This window comes from Trichechus manatus, unplaced genomic scaffold (genome assembly GCF_000243295.1).
Source record: "Trichechus manatus latirostris isolate Lorelei unplaced genomic scaffold, TriManLat1.0 scaffold00286, whole genome shotgun sequence".
Classification (NCBI taxonomy): domain Eukaryota; kingdom Metazoa; phylum Chordata; class Mammalia; order Sirenia; family Trichechidae; genus Trichechus; species Trichechus manatus.
In genome coordinates this window covers 112,276-130,010 of record NW_004444222.1, presented here as the reverse complement: position 1 = coordinate 130,010, position 17,735 = coordinate 112,276, and the positions used below count along the sequence as shown (strand labels likewise).

General features: G+C 35.7%; 1 protein-coding gene across 3 annotated transcripts in view; it reads right to left on the bottom strand.

Annotated features, from left to right (window-relative positions):
- Positions 1-17,735, bottom strand: part of LOC111819162 (protein FAM13A-like) — a 139,013-nt gene that overhangs the window by 47,241 nt on the left and 74,037 nt on the right. For 2 of the 3 annotated variants that reach the window (XM_023725106.1, XM_023725105.1), the window contains one exon: positions 5,853-6,030. In XM_023725106.1, the coding sequence (XP_023580874.1) occupies positions 5,853-6,030 (178 nt within the window). Of the gene's footprint in view, positions 1-5,610; positions 6,031-17,735 lie in introns of those variants that run through there. The other variant, XM_023725107.1, reaches the window with a different exon arrangement.

Here is a 17,735-nt window from a genome sequence, read left to right as displayed (position 1 = left end):
ACATTGGGGATACCACATCTCACCTATCAGAGTGGCAAACCTCCAAAACTTTGGCAAAACACAATTGGTAAGAGTGAAAAAACAGGCACTGTTGTACATTGCTAGTGGAAATGTAACACTGGTTCATCGCCTATGAAGAGGAATTCGGGAGTATCTAATGAACCCACAGGTGCACTTACCCTTTGATCCATCAATCTCATGTCTAGGAATTAATCCTGATGATATATATGCACAAGTTTATTTGCTGTGGCATCACCCTAACAACAAAATATTGGAAACAACTTAAATGGCCATCAGAAAAGTATTGTTGAGTAAACTTGACTTCATCCAAACAACAAAATAATACACAGGCATTAAAAAAAATGAGAAGAATAAACTGATTTGGAGTGATCTCTAAGATCTCTAGATAAAAAGCAAAGTGAAGAACAGAGTAAGAAAGATGAGAAATAAGAATGCACACATGCACAGACACACACATACGCACATCACATATATATATGAAACATACCTATATATACACACTTACTTTTACTAAAAGAAATATTGGAAGGATAAACCAGAAACTAATAAAAATGTTCCCCAAAGACAGTTAATGGGTGAATGGAGTACAGTGAAAAGGAAACTTCTCTGAGTATACCTTTTTATATAAATTTTACTTATAAACCATGTAAATGTTTTGCATATTTAAAACATAAAGTTAAATTGAAACACCAAACAAACCCTGCATTCTAAAACTGAATGGGGTCATGTCAAAAGGACTCAGTAGCCAGCTTAAAGGAATTCCCACAAATGGCCAAATATCGCATAATCTGAATATTCAAATTTAATGTTGTTCATTCCTAATTGATGAGGTAAAGCTCTTCTTTACAGATGAATATCAACTAAAACATGAAGAAAGAATAGTAGAATTAGAAAATGACCATCCTATAACCTCAAATGAAATAACTTATTCAGGATAAGAAAACTAAGAGAAAATCAAACCATTAATGAAAAGTTTTTGTGGAACATACATTCGCATGATGCCAAAGTTATCACCCAACAGATTATTTGCTAATTCCAAAGGGAAAGCCATACCTTTACAGTGGTGACCTTAACTAAGATATGGAGCAAAGCATCAATAAGTGTAGGGCAATCTAACATTATGTGGCTCCTAATGGATGCAATATAAAGTATAAAATGTCATTAATAAAGTATTTTTTACAAAAAATTAACTTGAATCTAACCAAGACTATATCTGAGTGACAGGTTTACAGCAAATCAGGGGATAGAAGAACGATGTAAGCAGCACCACTAGGAAATAATCGGACACATCCAGAATGTGAGAAATTCCACAAGATGATGGCTAATCTCTTAAAAAAGTCAATCTGGTTAAACAAAAATAAAAACCAAAACACAGTACCCACGCACGCTGCACACACATGGAGGAGGGACTGTTCTACGTTATGAGATACTAAAGAAATCTAACAACCAAATACAACATGTGAGCCACTGGATCCTGTATAGAGAAAAACAGCATTAAAGACATTACTGTGACAAACTGGGAACATACGAATATGGACTATTCAGATGATAATGTGGAACTGTCAGTTTTCTTAGCTGTGATAAGTATATTGTGGTTACGCAGCAAAATGTCCTTAATTTTAAGAGACACAGGATTAAGTATATAGCAGTAAAGTATCATGAGGTCGCAACTTATTTTCAAATGGTTCAGAAACAATTTATACACATACAGAGATAAAGTACACTATCCAGTTAATGAGAAAATGGATGATTATTATATAGTCCTTTCAAATTGTCTGTGAGTGAATCATTATTGTACTATTATTTGGAATCCTTTGTAAGACTGAAATTTTTCATAATAAAAAATTGAGAAAAAGCTTGAAAAACAACTAAAAAAATTCAAATTAAAAAAAAGTAAAAAAAAAAAATTCCAAATAATTTTTAAAAATGAAAATTAAGATGGAGATTCCAAAATTCCACTGGAAAAGAAAATGTAATAAAAAATGGAAGGGAAGAGAAGGAAGAGTCATTACAAAAATTAGAAACAGACATATATATGTTGGAAGTTAATATGTGATAAAGTTGGTATTACCAACTAGCAGGTAGATACGTTACACAATGAACAGCTTGACAATAATTGATCATGTATTTGAAGAAAATTCAAATTTCATCCATAAAAAACAAAACCGAACCCATTGCCATCAAGTCAACTCCAACTCATAGCAACCTTAAAGGACAGAGTAGAACTGCCCCATAGGGTTTCTAAGGAGCACCTGGTGGATTCGAACTGCCGACATTTTGGTCAGCAGTTGTAGCTCTTAAACAGTACGCCACCAGGGTTTCCATTGTATCCGTATGTCCTATCATATACAAAAGTAAACTCTGGATAAAGTAAAAAGCTAATCAAAAAAAGGCTATAAATATTAAAAAATGTGTATTTTAATACCCTTATGTTTGGGAACTATTATTAAGCAAGACATAAACCCCAGAAAATAAAAAGGGAAGAGAGTTGATACATTTGAGTAACTTAAAGTTTTAAAAATTTAATAAAGCACCATAAATAAAACTAAAAGACAAACAATACGAGAAAAGTTTTGCAAGATTTATAACAGACAAAAGGTTAACTGCTGTCATACCTGCAAAACTCTGATAAAGCAGTAAGAAAGAGCCAAAAATAAGTAATAAAACAAAAAATAAGCACAGGATATACACGAAGGATACACAGAAACTCAAACATTAGTAACCTCTCCAAAAATACACTCAATTTCACGTGTAATTAGGATATCATTTCTTCCCCATTAAATCAAGGAGAATTTAAATATTTGATAACACTCAACATGGCAAAGTTACAGGGAAACAGGTATTCTTAAATACTGACGGTAGAAATTATTGTTACAGCCTTTATGAAGGGCATCGCACATTAATTCTGAAATATGTAAATCCCTTAGCCAAACAATTCTCCTTCTAGTTTATTCTAAAGAAACAGAAATTATTTCTAAAGAAATAGTTGTGCATAAAGAAGCATACTCAGGATGTTACTGTAACTGTTTTAATAGCAAAAAAGACAAAATTTTCAATGCTCATCAATAGTTGGATGGTTAAGTAAGTTATGGCAATGGTTAAAAAGAATGAGAAATATAAATATACTGACAAAGAAAGTTCTAGTATTACTATAAAAAGAATCCAGCTTTACAATATGTGCATCATGATCTCATTTATATTTAAGAATAGACTATGGCTGTGTTCAAAAAAGGGATGGAAGGATACACACCTACTGGTAACTTTTTATCTCTAGGGAGGTGAGGTTAGAATGGGAAGGAGTAATGGAGGATATTTGTTTCATATACCTCTATATTGTTTGAATTTTTTAAAAGGAGAATGTGTTACTCAATCATTTAAATTTAATAAATCCATAACTGGAGGAAGTAGACGTTGAAAATCTGGTAATTAACAGCCACTTATAATTATGCCCAGCATCCAGAACACCAAACAACCATAAACTTGTTGGTGTATTTTCTTCTAATTTTTATGATTACATATTTCATAGCCATTATCATTCTGTATATAACACTTTGTATACTTTTTAGAAATTAACATTATTTCACGAGCATTTTCCCTTATTATTAAAAAATTCTTCCCCATCTATTGACTATACAATGCTTTACCTTAGTTATTAAGGAAAGCGTTTCCTTTGCCTTGCCCTTCAGTGACTCATGGCTGAGATAATTATCCTTGAATAGAAGTTTTCCACCTATCATCTTTATAACAATTATGGACTAACTGTAGTCACTGGAATTGAAGTGTCTACTTTTTCTTGACCTAAACAGAGGAACTTCAATGACAAAATAAATTACTCTTCCCTTTAGAACTCAATGAGATAAATGATACAGTATAGTGTTTGGTAATCCAAACAAAACCAAACCCCACTGCTGGTGAGTCAATTCTGACTCACAGCGACCCCACAGGGCTTCCAAGGCTATAAATCTTTATGGAAGCAGACTGCCACATCTTTCTTCCTTGGAGCTGCTGGTGTTTTAGGACCGCTGACCTTCCTGTTAGCAGTCGACTGCTTTACCCACTGTGCCGCCAGGGCTTGGTAAGTGTCCAATAAAGACTATCTGTTACAATGATTACACTTTACTTCAATGAGAAAGTACTTAGCAATGATTTCTACTCCACAGATTTAGAAATACATATTAAACAGTAGAGGCTAAAATAAAAACTCATCATTTGTGGATATTTTGATTGACTAACTGAAGCAGGTTACCAGAAATTCCAAATCAAGTCCAATTTACAAGACAGCAATGAAATAGGTATCTATGTATTATTAAATAAACATCTATTTATGAAACCATTTTCACCTCTTGTACAATCTAAGGTTTCACACTTATTGAATAGTTTCTATTTACACCTTTACTTCTCACAAGCACGTCACTCTGCAGATAGGAGTAAAAAGAACTGATACAGACATTTTACTACTACAAAGCTCCTAAGACAAGAACTCTTAGTAGAGCCTGTGTTTGATATACTTATTCACAAGATTAACAGTTCCTATGAAATGCCATTATTTAAAGTTTAATATCTCTAAAGCTACAATGAGGACAGTTATTAAGGTAGAACTTCTCCCCATATTAGGCCTGGAACCCTGCAGTCACTAAGATCTAGCCAGGGTCTACATTTAGGTAGTCATTCTGAGGACGGTAATACTACTACTTCTGGGCAGCTAAATTAGCCTGCAGATTAATGGAGTATATAAGCAGATGCTCTACCAAAAAAAAAACCCAAAACAAAACAAAACTTTCTAAGAGCTTTTAAAGTGTGAGTGTTCTCTGTCTTTTGTAAGAACATGTTTGATAACAGAAGGGATTAATAGGAGAGTTAAAAGCAAAATTCCTCGATTACTAGATCATGTTTCATATACCAACAATTAAAAGTCTTTAAAAAGTAACAGGGACTATAGCTTAAAACATTAAAGCTTTACAATGATTCTTGTGGCTAGTGATATAACAGCTATATCAAAGCAAACTATTGATTTCTAGTCTAGTTTATTAAAAAAAAGTTAAAAAATGAAGTTGAAGTTCCATCTTTCTGTTACTGACATACTCCGGTTATAATTTTCCATCTATTAGCAATGATTTAAGCTTTATCACTATTATTTACTACAGATAGTCCCTGACTTAACGATAGAGCTCAGTTCCAATGACTCTGCCATAAACTGGTTCTGACGTAAGTCAGATACCTCTTCCCTTTTCTTTTTTTTTTTTTTAGCTTTCATTATTATTGCCTTTTATTATCCATATCTTTATAAATCTTACCTTTATTTGTCTTTGGAGGCTGGAAACATTACATATAAATATTTGCAAGTGAACATCCGAGAACAATAACATCAGCAAATTATGGGCTGCAACACTGTATATAGTACATACTACTAGCAACAAAATGTACCAAGGGCGGCGGGGGTGGGGGATGACACAGATTGTCCTAAGTGCAGTTCATTGCACGTCATAAGTCATAAGTCAGGGACTACCAGTATACCGTATTCCTATCCTTTCTGTCAATTGTTTCAGATTATAATTTTTTTAGTGGGGAAAAAAAAACTTATTTCCAGAATTTTAAATGAGATTGAATTATTGCAAATTACTGTTTCATAAAAAGGTCTATCTGCTGCCTTCAAAATTGGGATGGAAACCAAGATTAAGATGCCTAAGAGCAAGATGGAATTTCTCCAACATTAATTATATGGCTGGTTCAACTTTGAGACTGAAATATGCTTCTACATCCCAATAATTTTAGGCAGCAGTAACGGAAAAGAAGTACAGGATAATATTAAAAGCAAAACTCCACTAACTTACTGAAAGCAATTTGGCCCAAACACAGTGGCGAGATTGTGAACATTCATGCGATTCTGCACATGATGCTTGGCTACTTTTGTCAAAAACTGGCATAGGTACTTCAGGAGGCAGTAGTGGGTGTCTGGTAGCTCTTTTATTAAGTCTCTTAAACTATTCTCCTGAGCATCATTTCTGCCATCTGGAAAGACAAAGAATAAAAAACGTTCTCAGGTATAATTCACAGTAACAACAACAAAAACAGACAGGTGTAATAAATCCTAACATTTAACTCAGAAAAAAATTCCTCAGAGACTGAGACAAGCCATCAAAAAAGAAAAAAAAAAAAGGCATTTCTGCCATGTTTTGATGCTAGAGCATTTGACTTTTGTTTCATTTATGTTAAAGAATTACTAACTTATTCAATAAATCCTGAAAACCACAAACCTTATTCAGTGTATAAAATGGATTCAATATTTCAATTTTATGGGGTTTTCCCCTGAAATTAAAATAATGGTTAGGTTTTTATTCTAAGAAGAATCTGCCATTTAATTTTTGTCTTCAAGTTGGTTAAAAACAAAAATATTTTGCTTGAATAAAATTTAACACTGGAGATCTTCTTGGGTCACCATGAGTAACTCTATGCTTGGTGGTCAGGATAGTGTACATAGAGAAAATGGAAGGAAATATAAAATTTATATATGGCTTTTTCATCTCTAGCATGTCATAGAGTTTAGAATTCCATATGTTTCTCTCACACAAAAGCTTAATAACCTTGCATCCAGCCAAATATGTCTAATGATGTGCGAAAATTCAGAGGTATACACAGGAAAAAATTCCCTCAATTCTTGAAAATTTGTCTTGTCAATCTTAAAAATAATAAAGTTGCAAATTTATATAGTGCTTTCTATCAGAGAAAAATAAAAATATTTTATAGCAAAGAATTTGGAGGAATAATCAATATTCATCCTTTTCACAGAAGTCTAAGAGAATAAAAACTTAATCCGGTTACATTCAATACACCAACTGGATTCATTCAGACAGGCCAACAACTTTAGCCAACCAAGTGAGTAAAAGGAAAGTACAGCAAATGAGATACAAAGGACAAGAAGTGAATTAGTGTTACAAAATGCATGAATATCATGACACTTTTGACAGGCAATGAAAACACACAGAAAGTCACATAAAGTGATACTTAAGAGGCTGCAGAACACAGGTTAAGAACACAGGCTTGATAGTCAGATTTCCTGGGTTCGGATACTGGGTCTCCCACCCTTAGCTCTGTGACATTCGGCTCTTTACTGAACTCTTTGTTCCTGGGTTTCCTCATTTATAAATGGTAACATTAACTACCTCATATGGCTTTTTTTTTTGTACTTTAGGTGAAGGTTTACAGAATAAATAGTTTCTCATTAAAAAGTCAGTACACATATTGTTTTATGACATTGGTTAACAACCCCACGACAAGTCAACACTCTCCCTTCCCGACATTTTATTTTTGGTGAAAATATACATAGCCAAAGATACACCATTTCAAAAATTTCTACATGCACAATTCAGTGACACTGATTACATTCTTCCAGTTGTGCTGCTAATCTCACTTTAGATGAAGGTTTACAGAACAAAATAATTTCTCGTTAAACAGATAATACACATGTTGCCCTATGACAATGGTTAACAATCCCACTACATGTCAACACTGTCCTTACTCAATCCTCATAGGGCTTTTATGAGGATTAAATGAGTTGGTAGTTGTAATGTACTTAAAACTGTGTTTGACACTTTAGAAAGTGATATATATATATATAAATATATATATATACATATAAATATATATATATACATATACACACATTTGTTAAACAAAATAACTTCTTTTATCTTCATTAATTTGGTTTTATGAGTGCACCAAGGTTTTATTGAAATGCCTTTTAATATGAGACCATTTCACCTTTATGAATGTTAGAATAAAGTGAAACTGTCAAAAACAGGAATGCCAACAATGTACTGTAGAGATTTCAATCTGTCAGAATCTTTTTGGAGAACATTTCATTTATGATGGACATAATTATTATTTCTTACCACTCACAGTGTGATCCAACAAACTATATAATTTTTAGGGCAATTAGATTTTTTGATATTAGAAATTTTTAGAAAAAGAAATTCTTTTCAAATACTTGGATAATCCATAAAAACATACGATATGCTGCTTAGGATGGCATTATGATTCCACTGCACTATGATTTTGACTAGATGGGAAATATAAGAAATGGAAATAATTAAGTCTGTTATTGCTGTTGTTAGTTGCCATCGAGTCGATTCTGACTCCTGGCAACCTCATGTGTATCAGAGTAGAACAGTGCTCCACAGGGTTTTCTTGGCTGTAATCTTTATGGAAGCAGATCACCAGACGCGTGTTCTGAGGCACCTCTGGATGGGTTTGAACGGCCAACCTTTTCGGGTAATAGTCCAGCACTTAACCATTTGAGCCATCCAGGGACTCCTTTAATTAAGTTTAGAGTGATTAAAAACTGATTAAAGACTACCTATTCACACACCTTTACCTATAAAAACAAAGAAACAAACAGGAAGGAAGAGAAAATGTCATCCTATTTTGCCTTTTGTTTTTAATGGTGATTAATTAAAAGTGAGTTTTGTTGTTTTCATAGGTGTGTGCACTCTGGTTAAAACTGCTATCTAATTCCCAGCATTTAAAGATACAAGCAACAATATTCCACCAACTTTGACAATGGGCCTCTGGCCTTCTGGCTCTGAAGTGAAACCTCAAACCCTAAGGCAGGCAATGTAAGAAGACACCAGGTCAAATAAAACAAATATTCAAAATATTTGTGAATTTATGACAATAACATCTTTAAAAAAGAAGCAATCTCATCAGTCACTTCCAATTTTTGAAAAATGGTAAGTAAGTTCTCCAGAAAAAGACAAGACAGATAATGGGAAAGGAGACAGATATATTTGGAGAATTTCAAGTTTAACAAAATAACATTAAATCTTTTATGGCATGAATGTACAAATCACTGAGTATGTTCTCAAAAGGTAAAAGCAGGTGAAGAAAAAAGATCTTATATCTATCTCCTTCTACCAAAAAGAATTTCTGTTTCTATAATGGAAAGTAGATTCATTGATTCACTCACTGGACAAGTATTTGAACGTCCTCTACACATTAGTTGCTCTGCCAGCACCATATCCACATTTGAGCCTTAAATATTCATATTACCCTTTCAAATTTTTGTTCAACTAGTTTGACAGTGCAGTAAAGACCTTAATTTATTAGCATGACATTTCTTCTTACCACTTTTCACACTGATTAATTACGTACTAACAATATGTCTTAGAAGAAGCACAGCCGGAATGCTACTTAAAAGCGAGGGTGGGGAGACCTCGTCTCACTTACTTTGGACATGTTATAAGGAGGGACCAATTCCTGGAGAAAGATATCATGCTTGGTAAAGAAGAGAGTCAGTGAAAAAGAGGAAGACCCTCAACGGGATAGACTGACACAGTGGCTGTAACAATGAGCTGAAACAAAGCAACGGTACTGTAAGGATGGCACAGGACCAGGCCATGTTTTGTTCTGTTATACATAAGATCACTATGAGTCACAACCACTCAATGGCACCTGACAACAACGTACTGAGAATTTGCAATCTGCACTGCTATTCCAGAAATATGTGGTAAATATCACCATTATTGTCAGCCTGCAGCAATCCTACATTCAAGATTTTCCACAAGTGAGAATAATAATTACTCAACACCTTTACAGGAGGTTTGTAGAAGCACTGAGTTGTGGGAGTGGTACAAACGTGTCCTTTAAGAAGATGCCTTTTGATGCTTTCGAGAAACAAAGTTCATGATAATTACTATGGCTTACATTAGTTTTTTATCTGTGGATACTTAAATATAATAAACTGCCTTATTTATTCATGTTCTTGCATTTATATTGATAATTACAATGGCTCCCTCAAGGTCTCAGAACATGATAAAAGACAGTTAGCAATGCTTCTATTCTAGTGTACTTTTATGCATAATATAAATTTATCAAACACTATGTGTGCTACAGGGAGCCCTGGTGGTGGAGTGGTTAAGGCACTCAGCTGCTAACCAAAAGTTCGGTGGTTTGAACCCACCAGTTGCTCCGTACAAGAAAGTTGTGGCAGTCTGCTTCTGGAAAGATTCAGCCTTGGAAACCCTACTGGGCAGTTCTACTCTGTCCTATGTGCTATGAGTTGCAATCACCTCGACAGCAGTGAGTAGGGTAGGTATGTGTGATATTTATCACACACGTACTATGTGTCTGACATTCTCTAACACTAGGGATACAGCACTGGACGAAGTCCACATTTTTATGAAACTTATATTCTAATGGGGGGGCACAGACAATAAAAATAAAAATATGTATGTTAAGTTGCGAAGTAAGCGCTGTAAAGAAAAATAAAACCAGGTAAGGGGGAGTAAAGGAGAGTGATGCAGCGGTGGAGGGTGTTATTTCATTCAATTTGAAAAATACATTTGTGAATTATTTGTTGAATCATTCAACAAATATTTATTCAATACCTGCTCTGTGCCAGGCACACTTCTAAGCACTGGGGATACATCAGTAAACAAAACAAAAACCCCTACACCCTCATAGAGCTTAAGGGGTAAGAGAATGAGAAGGAGACAGAAATTAAACAATAAATATAATAACAGGCTTAGTGGGAATTGGGAGTACTGGCTCTAGGTTAGGGGTGGTGATTATAATTATAAATAATATTGTCAGGAAGGCCTCCCTGAGAAGGTAATTGATGTCTTCAGCAGATAAAGTAAAAAATCTACAAACTGGCAAATGTAAGATCGTTCCAGTTTGGAGGCTGAATTTTAAATATATTTAAATCGCTCAATGTCTCGCATAAAAAAGTGACCAAGAAATAGTTAATAGATTGATACACATTTTTAAGACACACAGAAAATAAGCAGGACAAACTAACAAAGGAATGAAAAGAAATTTTCAGAGTCCCTGGGTAGTGCAAATGGTTAACATGTTCACCTGCTAACAAAAAGATTGGAGGTTTACGTCCACTCACAGGTGCCTTGGGAAAAGGCTGGGCGATCTACTGAAAAATCAGCCACTGAAACCCCTATGAAGCATAGTTCTGTTCTGACAGGCACGGGGTCATCATAAACCAGAATCAACTCAATGGCAACTAGATTTTTTTTTAGGGGGTATCCTCAAATATATTTTAAAGAAATGTGAAATTTAGCCCATTTACAGAACTAGGTTGGATGAAGCGTTATGTAGGAACTGGATTACAGAGACCATTTAGATGATAAAAAAAAGGCTCATTTGATGGTCAGAGGGTAAGAATATTCAGCAATGCAATTCCACAGAAAGGTCTCAGAAATAGAGGTAAAACGTACCTCTTCAGATGCATTAAAATATTTTAATTGTTTCAAATTTGAAGTTATTTCCAGAATTAAATTGGGACAAAAATTAGAATAATTTTTTATAATTCATGAGTCTAAAAGTTTTAAGAAAACTAATGGTTTAAATAGTCACCATTTTCTTTCAATCTTTTCTCAGGACAAGAACTCTTTCCATTAATAATTATCTTTTTTCAGGACAAGAACTAACTCTTTCCATGAGTAATAATTTGAAAAGTGCCATTTCAGATAATTCAAGTTTTCTTTTGTTTGTTGTTGTTTAAATTTGACCAGTTTCTCAAACTAAAAGAAGCACGCAACTAGCAGAATGTACAGAGAAAACTATTCAGCATTTAAAGGCTATACCATGAATACTTTGGTTCCAGATTAAGTAGCAAAAATTGAACCATGTGACAAATATTTGCTTTCATTTAAAAAAAGATTATGATCATAATCAGCAATGCCACATCGATATAACACCAGAGATATAGATGGCACCCAACTCTTTAATCTAGACGTTTAGCCTAGTGCTTGTCACATGTCTTGCTTCTTAACAGCCATGAGGTTATGCCATACTTAATTTTCAACCTCTAGGAGGAAAAAAATAAAAACTAACAGGCAAAATGCTAATATCAACCATGCTATATCTCAGAGCCATGAGAAGGTCAGCCATTAAAACAATCAAAATATTTAGCCTCCTGGTGCCAGATTTATTGAAGTAGATCTTTATTTTCTCATTAAGCCTCACAGAAGAATTTATAGAAATTTGCTAATCTATCAGATAGAACAATGAGCTGTTGCCAACTTTAAAGTTGAAGAGAAATGAGGGTACCCTCCAGAAGCTAAGAATGACCCCAGCCAATAGCCAGCAAGGAAGTGGGGACCTCCAGCTTACGCCACATGGAACTCATTTCTGCCTTCAATGAGCCTGAAAGCAGACTGTCTCCCAAAGCCTCCAGATAAGAGTCCGAGCTGGCCGATACTTTGATAGTGGCCTCGTGAGATCTGGAGCAGAGAAATCAGCTGAGCCCACACAGACTTCTCACCCAGAGAACTTGAGACAATAAATTTGTGTTGTTTTAAGCTACTAAATTTGTAATCATCTGTTACAGCAGAATTGAAAACAAATACAACGCCATTTAGAGATGACTAGACTGAAACACAGAAAGATTAACTTGTCCATGTTCAACAGTTGCCAAGTAGCCGAGCTGCAATTCAATCCGGACAGTGTGACCTCGAAGCAAATGCTTTGATCAGTGTGTTCTAACAAAGTTAGCTATTATTATTATCATTATTACAGAGCACCTCACACAGTGTCTCATACTTGTATTTAGGAAATGTTTCCTGAATCAATAAATAAATAAGCAGAACTGCTGAGTGGTGGAATTGGTGAGTGGTGGGGATCTTAATTCATTTGAGATAGATTATAGCTTCTTAGTCTTGGGGGAAGAGAGAAACCACATTTTAATTAAAGCCTACAAGAATGTTTGGGTACAAAATGTTTTTAAAATACATGAGAATAAACAAAATATAAATTATATTTCTCTCTAAACGTGCATTTACAGAAGAATGAGAAAATAATCACAAAAAGCTAGTTGCACTGGATTAGGCTGGGTTTTACCTCTGTATTTCATTCCCAGGAGTCTTTGTGGAATCATTTCTTTAGTGATGAAAGCTTATGTAGACAACAATAATTAATTACATCTGATGGTTAATGGAACTGGTATGTTTATATGAAAAAGGACAGATGATGTTTTCACATCTCTCTTGCAACCTTTGGTCATGACAAAGTTCTCAAAGACCTCATACAACTTTCACAAAGGGCAGGATGATAAAGTGACTAATAAAAATTAATAAATTACAGTTTATTCTTAGACATTAATAATGAAATGGAAATTCTTATCATTTTGATTAGATTCTACATGATGCAGAGGTGTATTTACTGCCAAATTAACCCATATCTACACTAACATTCCTGCTACCCGAATGAACCTACATGTTAAAGCAAAGGCAAAGACCTACAGGAAAAACAAAGAATTAAGCAATAGTTTACATTTCAGTCCTACAAGCAAAAATTAACCCCTGATGACACCTAAACAGTAGGTTAGTGAATTTATTTATTCTGTGGGTATTTATTGGGTGATGAATGCCTGCCAGTGGAGGCAGGTGGGGTAGATCAAAATACAGTAGACCCTCCATATTCTCAGGTTCTGCATTCACGAGTTCAACCAACCATGGATGGAAAATATTCGAAAAATCCATGCAAATGAAATGATGCATAGGCAACTCCTGCTGTAGCCTCCCACCATTTCATACATCCTCAGTCTCTCCAGTACTTACTGTTTGACCATTGTTCATCTTGTGTCTTGTCATTATTCCCTCAAAAATCCACTATCAACAACTATTTAGATAGCATTTACATTGTAGTAGGTATTATAAGTAATCTAGAGATGCTTTAAAGTATATGGGAGTATACACATAGGTTATATGCAAATACTACGCGATTTTATATAAGGGACTTGAACATCCTCAGATTTTGGTATCTGCGGAGAGTACTGGAACAAATTCCCTGCAGATACTATGGGACGGCTGTATAAGAAAAGCATAAAATGTTCTACCTAAATTTCAAAACTGGGAGCTCATATCTACACTAGTTGTTAGACATAAGCATTTAACAGCCAAAGAACCTGTTTATATGGGAACATAACTACACAGATGGATAGAGAAAATAGTCATAACATAAACGCAGGGGAGACTCCCACAATAAAATATACTAATCTTGAATAATATTGGCAATATTCCAGCTAATAAAATTTGGCCTTCTCCATAAAACTAGTGCTACAGTAAATGGGCAAAGTACAGTAGGTATATAGTTTCAGAGTCCACCGAAGTTTTACTACCAGTTGTTGGGTTTTTTTCCCCAGGTGCTACTGATCAAACAAATCTCTTGGAAGAAATACTGCCAGAATGCTCCTTAGAAGTGAGGATGGTGAGACTTCATCTCATGTACTTTGGACATGTTATTAGGAAGTACCAGTCCCTGGAGGAGGACATCATGCTTGGTAAAGTGCAAGGTCAGCAAAAAAGAGGAGGACCTTCAACAAGACGGACTGACACAGTGGCTACAACAATGGGCTCAAACATGGATGGTGCAGGACTGGGCAGTATTTCCGTCTGTTGTACATAGGGTGGCTATGAGTCACAAGGGACTCGACAGCACCCAACAGCAACAACAACTGATTACATGCTCACCTGTAGTGTCGTATGAGTTAAATCATTATGGCCAGAGTTATTCAGGCCTATTTTGTATGTGCCCTCATTCTCCCTTAAAGGCCTCAAATTGTTTTTGGACTCAGTGTAAAAGGTTGATAATTTCCCTCAGTTCAGTAAAGCAGGTGTTCAGAATACTGCTTTGAGTTAGGGCAGAACTATATGCGGTTAGCAAGCTAATCTTCTGGCATCTCTTCAAATGGATATTCTTTCTTTTTTAATTTTACTGTGTTTTAGGTGAAAGTTACAGCTCAAATTAGTTTCTCATCCAAAAATTTATACACAAACTATTTTGTGACACTGGTTGCAATCCCCACAATGTGTCAGCACTCTCCCCCTTTCCCTTTACACCCCAGGTTCAGTGTATCCATTCATATAGTTTTCCTGCCCCTTCCTGCCTTCTTGTCTTTGCTTTTGGGTAGATGTTGCCATTAGGTCTTGTATACATGATTGAACTAAGAAGCACGTTCCTCATGTGTTATTGTTTGTTTTATAGGTCTGTCTAATCTTTGGCTGAAAGGTGGACTTCCGGAGTGGCTTCAGCTCTGAGTTAGCAGTGTATCAGGGAGCAATAGTCTCAGAGGTTCCTCCAGTCTCTGTCAGACCAGTAAGTTTGGTCTTTGTGAATTTAAATTTTCTAAAATTTCTCTCTATTTGAGATCCCTGTCAGAGCAATCAGTGGTGGTAGCCAGGTACCATCTAGTTCTTCTGGGATCAGGCTGGGGGAGGCTGTGGTTCATGAGGTCCATTAGTCCTCTGGACTAATATTTTCCTTGTGTCTTTGGTTTTCTTCATTCTCCTTTGCTCCAAACGTGACGGGACCAATAAATGTATCTTAGATGGCCGCTTGCAAGCTCTTAAGACCCCAAATGCTACTCACAAAAGTAGAATGTAGAACATTTTCTTTATGAACTATGTAATGCCAGTTGACCTAGATGTCCCCCAAGACCATGGCCCCGGCCCTCAGTCCCAGTAAATCTGTCCTTCAAGGTCTTTGGATGTGTATGAGAAGCTTCTATGGCTTTGCTTTAGTCAAGACGTTCTGACCTATATTGTGTTGTCTTTCCCTGAACCAAAGTTAACACTTGTCTATTAACTAGTTAGTGACTTCCCCTCTCCAATCCTCCCCTCCCTTGTAACCGTCAAAGATTATTTTTTTCTCTATGTAAACCTTTTCTTGGGTTTTTATAATAGTGACCTCATACAATATTTGTCCTTTTTAAAAAATTTTTTTTTAATTTTATTGTACTTTAAGTGAAAGTTTACAATTCAAGTGAGTCTCTCATACAAAAATTTGTACATAAATTGTTATGTGACCCTAACTGCTCTCCCTATACTGTGAAAGCACACTCCTTCTTTCTGCCCCTGATTTCCTGTGTCCATTCAACCAGCTCTTGACCCTCACTGCCTTCTCATCTCACCTCTGGAAAGGAGCGGCCCATTTAGTCCCATGTATCAACTTGAGCTAAGAAGCACACTCTTCATGACTATCATTTTATGTCCCATAGTCCAGTCTTATCTTTGTCTCAAGAGTTGGCCTCGGGCATGGTTTTAGTGCTGAGTTGACAGAGTCTGGGGGCCATGATTTCCAGGGTTCCTATACTCTCAGTCAGATCATTAAGTCTGGTCCTTTTACCAGAATTTGAGTTCTGCACCCCACTTTTCTCCTGCTCCATCAGGGAATATCTGTTGTGTTCCCTGTCAGGGCCGTCATTGGTGGTAGCCAGGCACCATCTAGTTCTTCTGGTATCTGGCTGATGAAGTCTCTGCTTTATGTGGCCCTTTCTATCTCTTAGGCAAATATTTTCCTTGTGTCTTTGGTGTTCTTCATTCTCCTTTACTCCAGGTGGTTGGGACCAATTGATGCATCTCAGATGGCCGCTTGCAAGCTTTTAAGACCCCAGACACCACTCACTGAAGTAGGATGCAGAACATTTTCTCAATAAGCTTTCTTATGCCAGTTGACCTAGATGCACCCTGAAAGCACGGTCCCCAGATCCCTACCCCTCCTACTCTGTCTCTCAAAGTGTTTGATTGTATTCAGGAAAATTCTTAGCTTTGGTTTAGTCCACTTGTGCTGACTTCCCCTGTAGTGTGTGCTGTCCTTCACTTCACCTAAGATAAAACTTGTCTAGTTAATGAATAACCCTTACCCTCCCTCCCTACCCTCGTAACCATCAAAGAATGTTGTCTTCTGTGTTTAAACCTTTTTTTGAGTCTTATAATAGTGGTCTTATACAATATTTGTCCTTCTGTGACTGACTAAATTCACCCAGCATAATGACCTCAAGATTCCTCTATGCTATGTTTCATAGATTCATCATTGTTCTTTATTGTTGCATAGTATTCAACTGCACGAATATACCCTAATTTGTTTATCTGTTCGTTCACTGATAGGCACCTAGGTTGTTTCCATCTTTTTGTTATCGTGAACAGTGCTGGAATGAATATGGGTGTACATATATCTATTTGTGTGACAGCTCTTATTTCTCTAGGATATATTCCAAGGAGAGGGATTGCTGGATCGTATGATACTTCTACTTCTAGCATTTTGAGGAAGCGCCAAATGATTTCCAAAGTGGTTGTACCATTTTACTTTCCCACAAACAGTGTATAAGTGTTCCAGTCTCTCCACAATCTCTCCAACATTTATTATTTTTTGATTTTTGAATTCATGCTAGCCCTGCTGGGGTGAGATGGTATCTCATTGTAGTTTTGATTTGCATTTCTCTAATGGCTAATGATCATGACCATTTCTTCATGTGTCTGTTAGCTGCCTGAATGTCTTCTTTGGCGAAGTGCCTATTCATATCCTTTGCCCATTTTTTAATTGGGTTATTTGCCTTTTTGTTGTTGAAGTTTTGCAGTATCTTGTAGATTTAGAGATTAGACCCTGATCCGATTAAATTTTTTCCCAGTCTATAGGTTGCCTATTTACTCTTTTGGTGAAGTCTTTTGATGAGCATAAGTGTTCGATTTTTAGGCACTCCCAGTTATTTAGTTTCTCTTCTGGTGTTTGTGCATTGTTGCTTATGCTTTGTATTCTGTTTACGCCATGTATTAGGGCTCCTAGCATTGTCCCTTTTTTTCTTCCATGATCTTTACTGCTTTCGATTTTATATTTAGGTCTTTGATCCATTTGAGTTCGTTCTTGTGCATGGTGTGAGGTAGGGGTCTTGTTTCAGTTTTTTGCAGATGGATATCCAGTTATGCCAG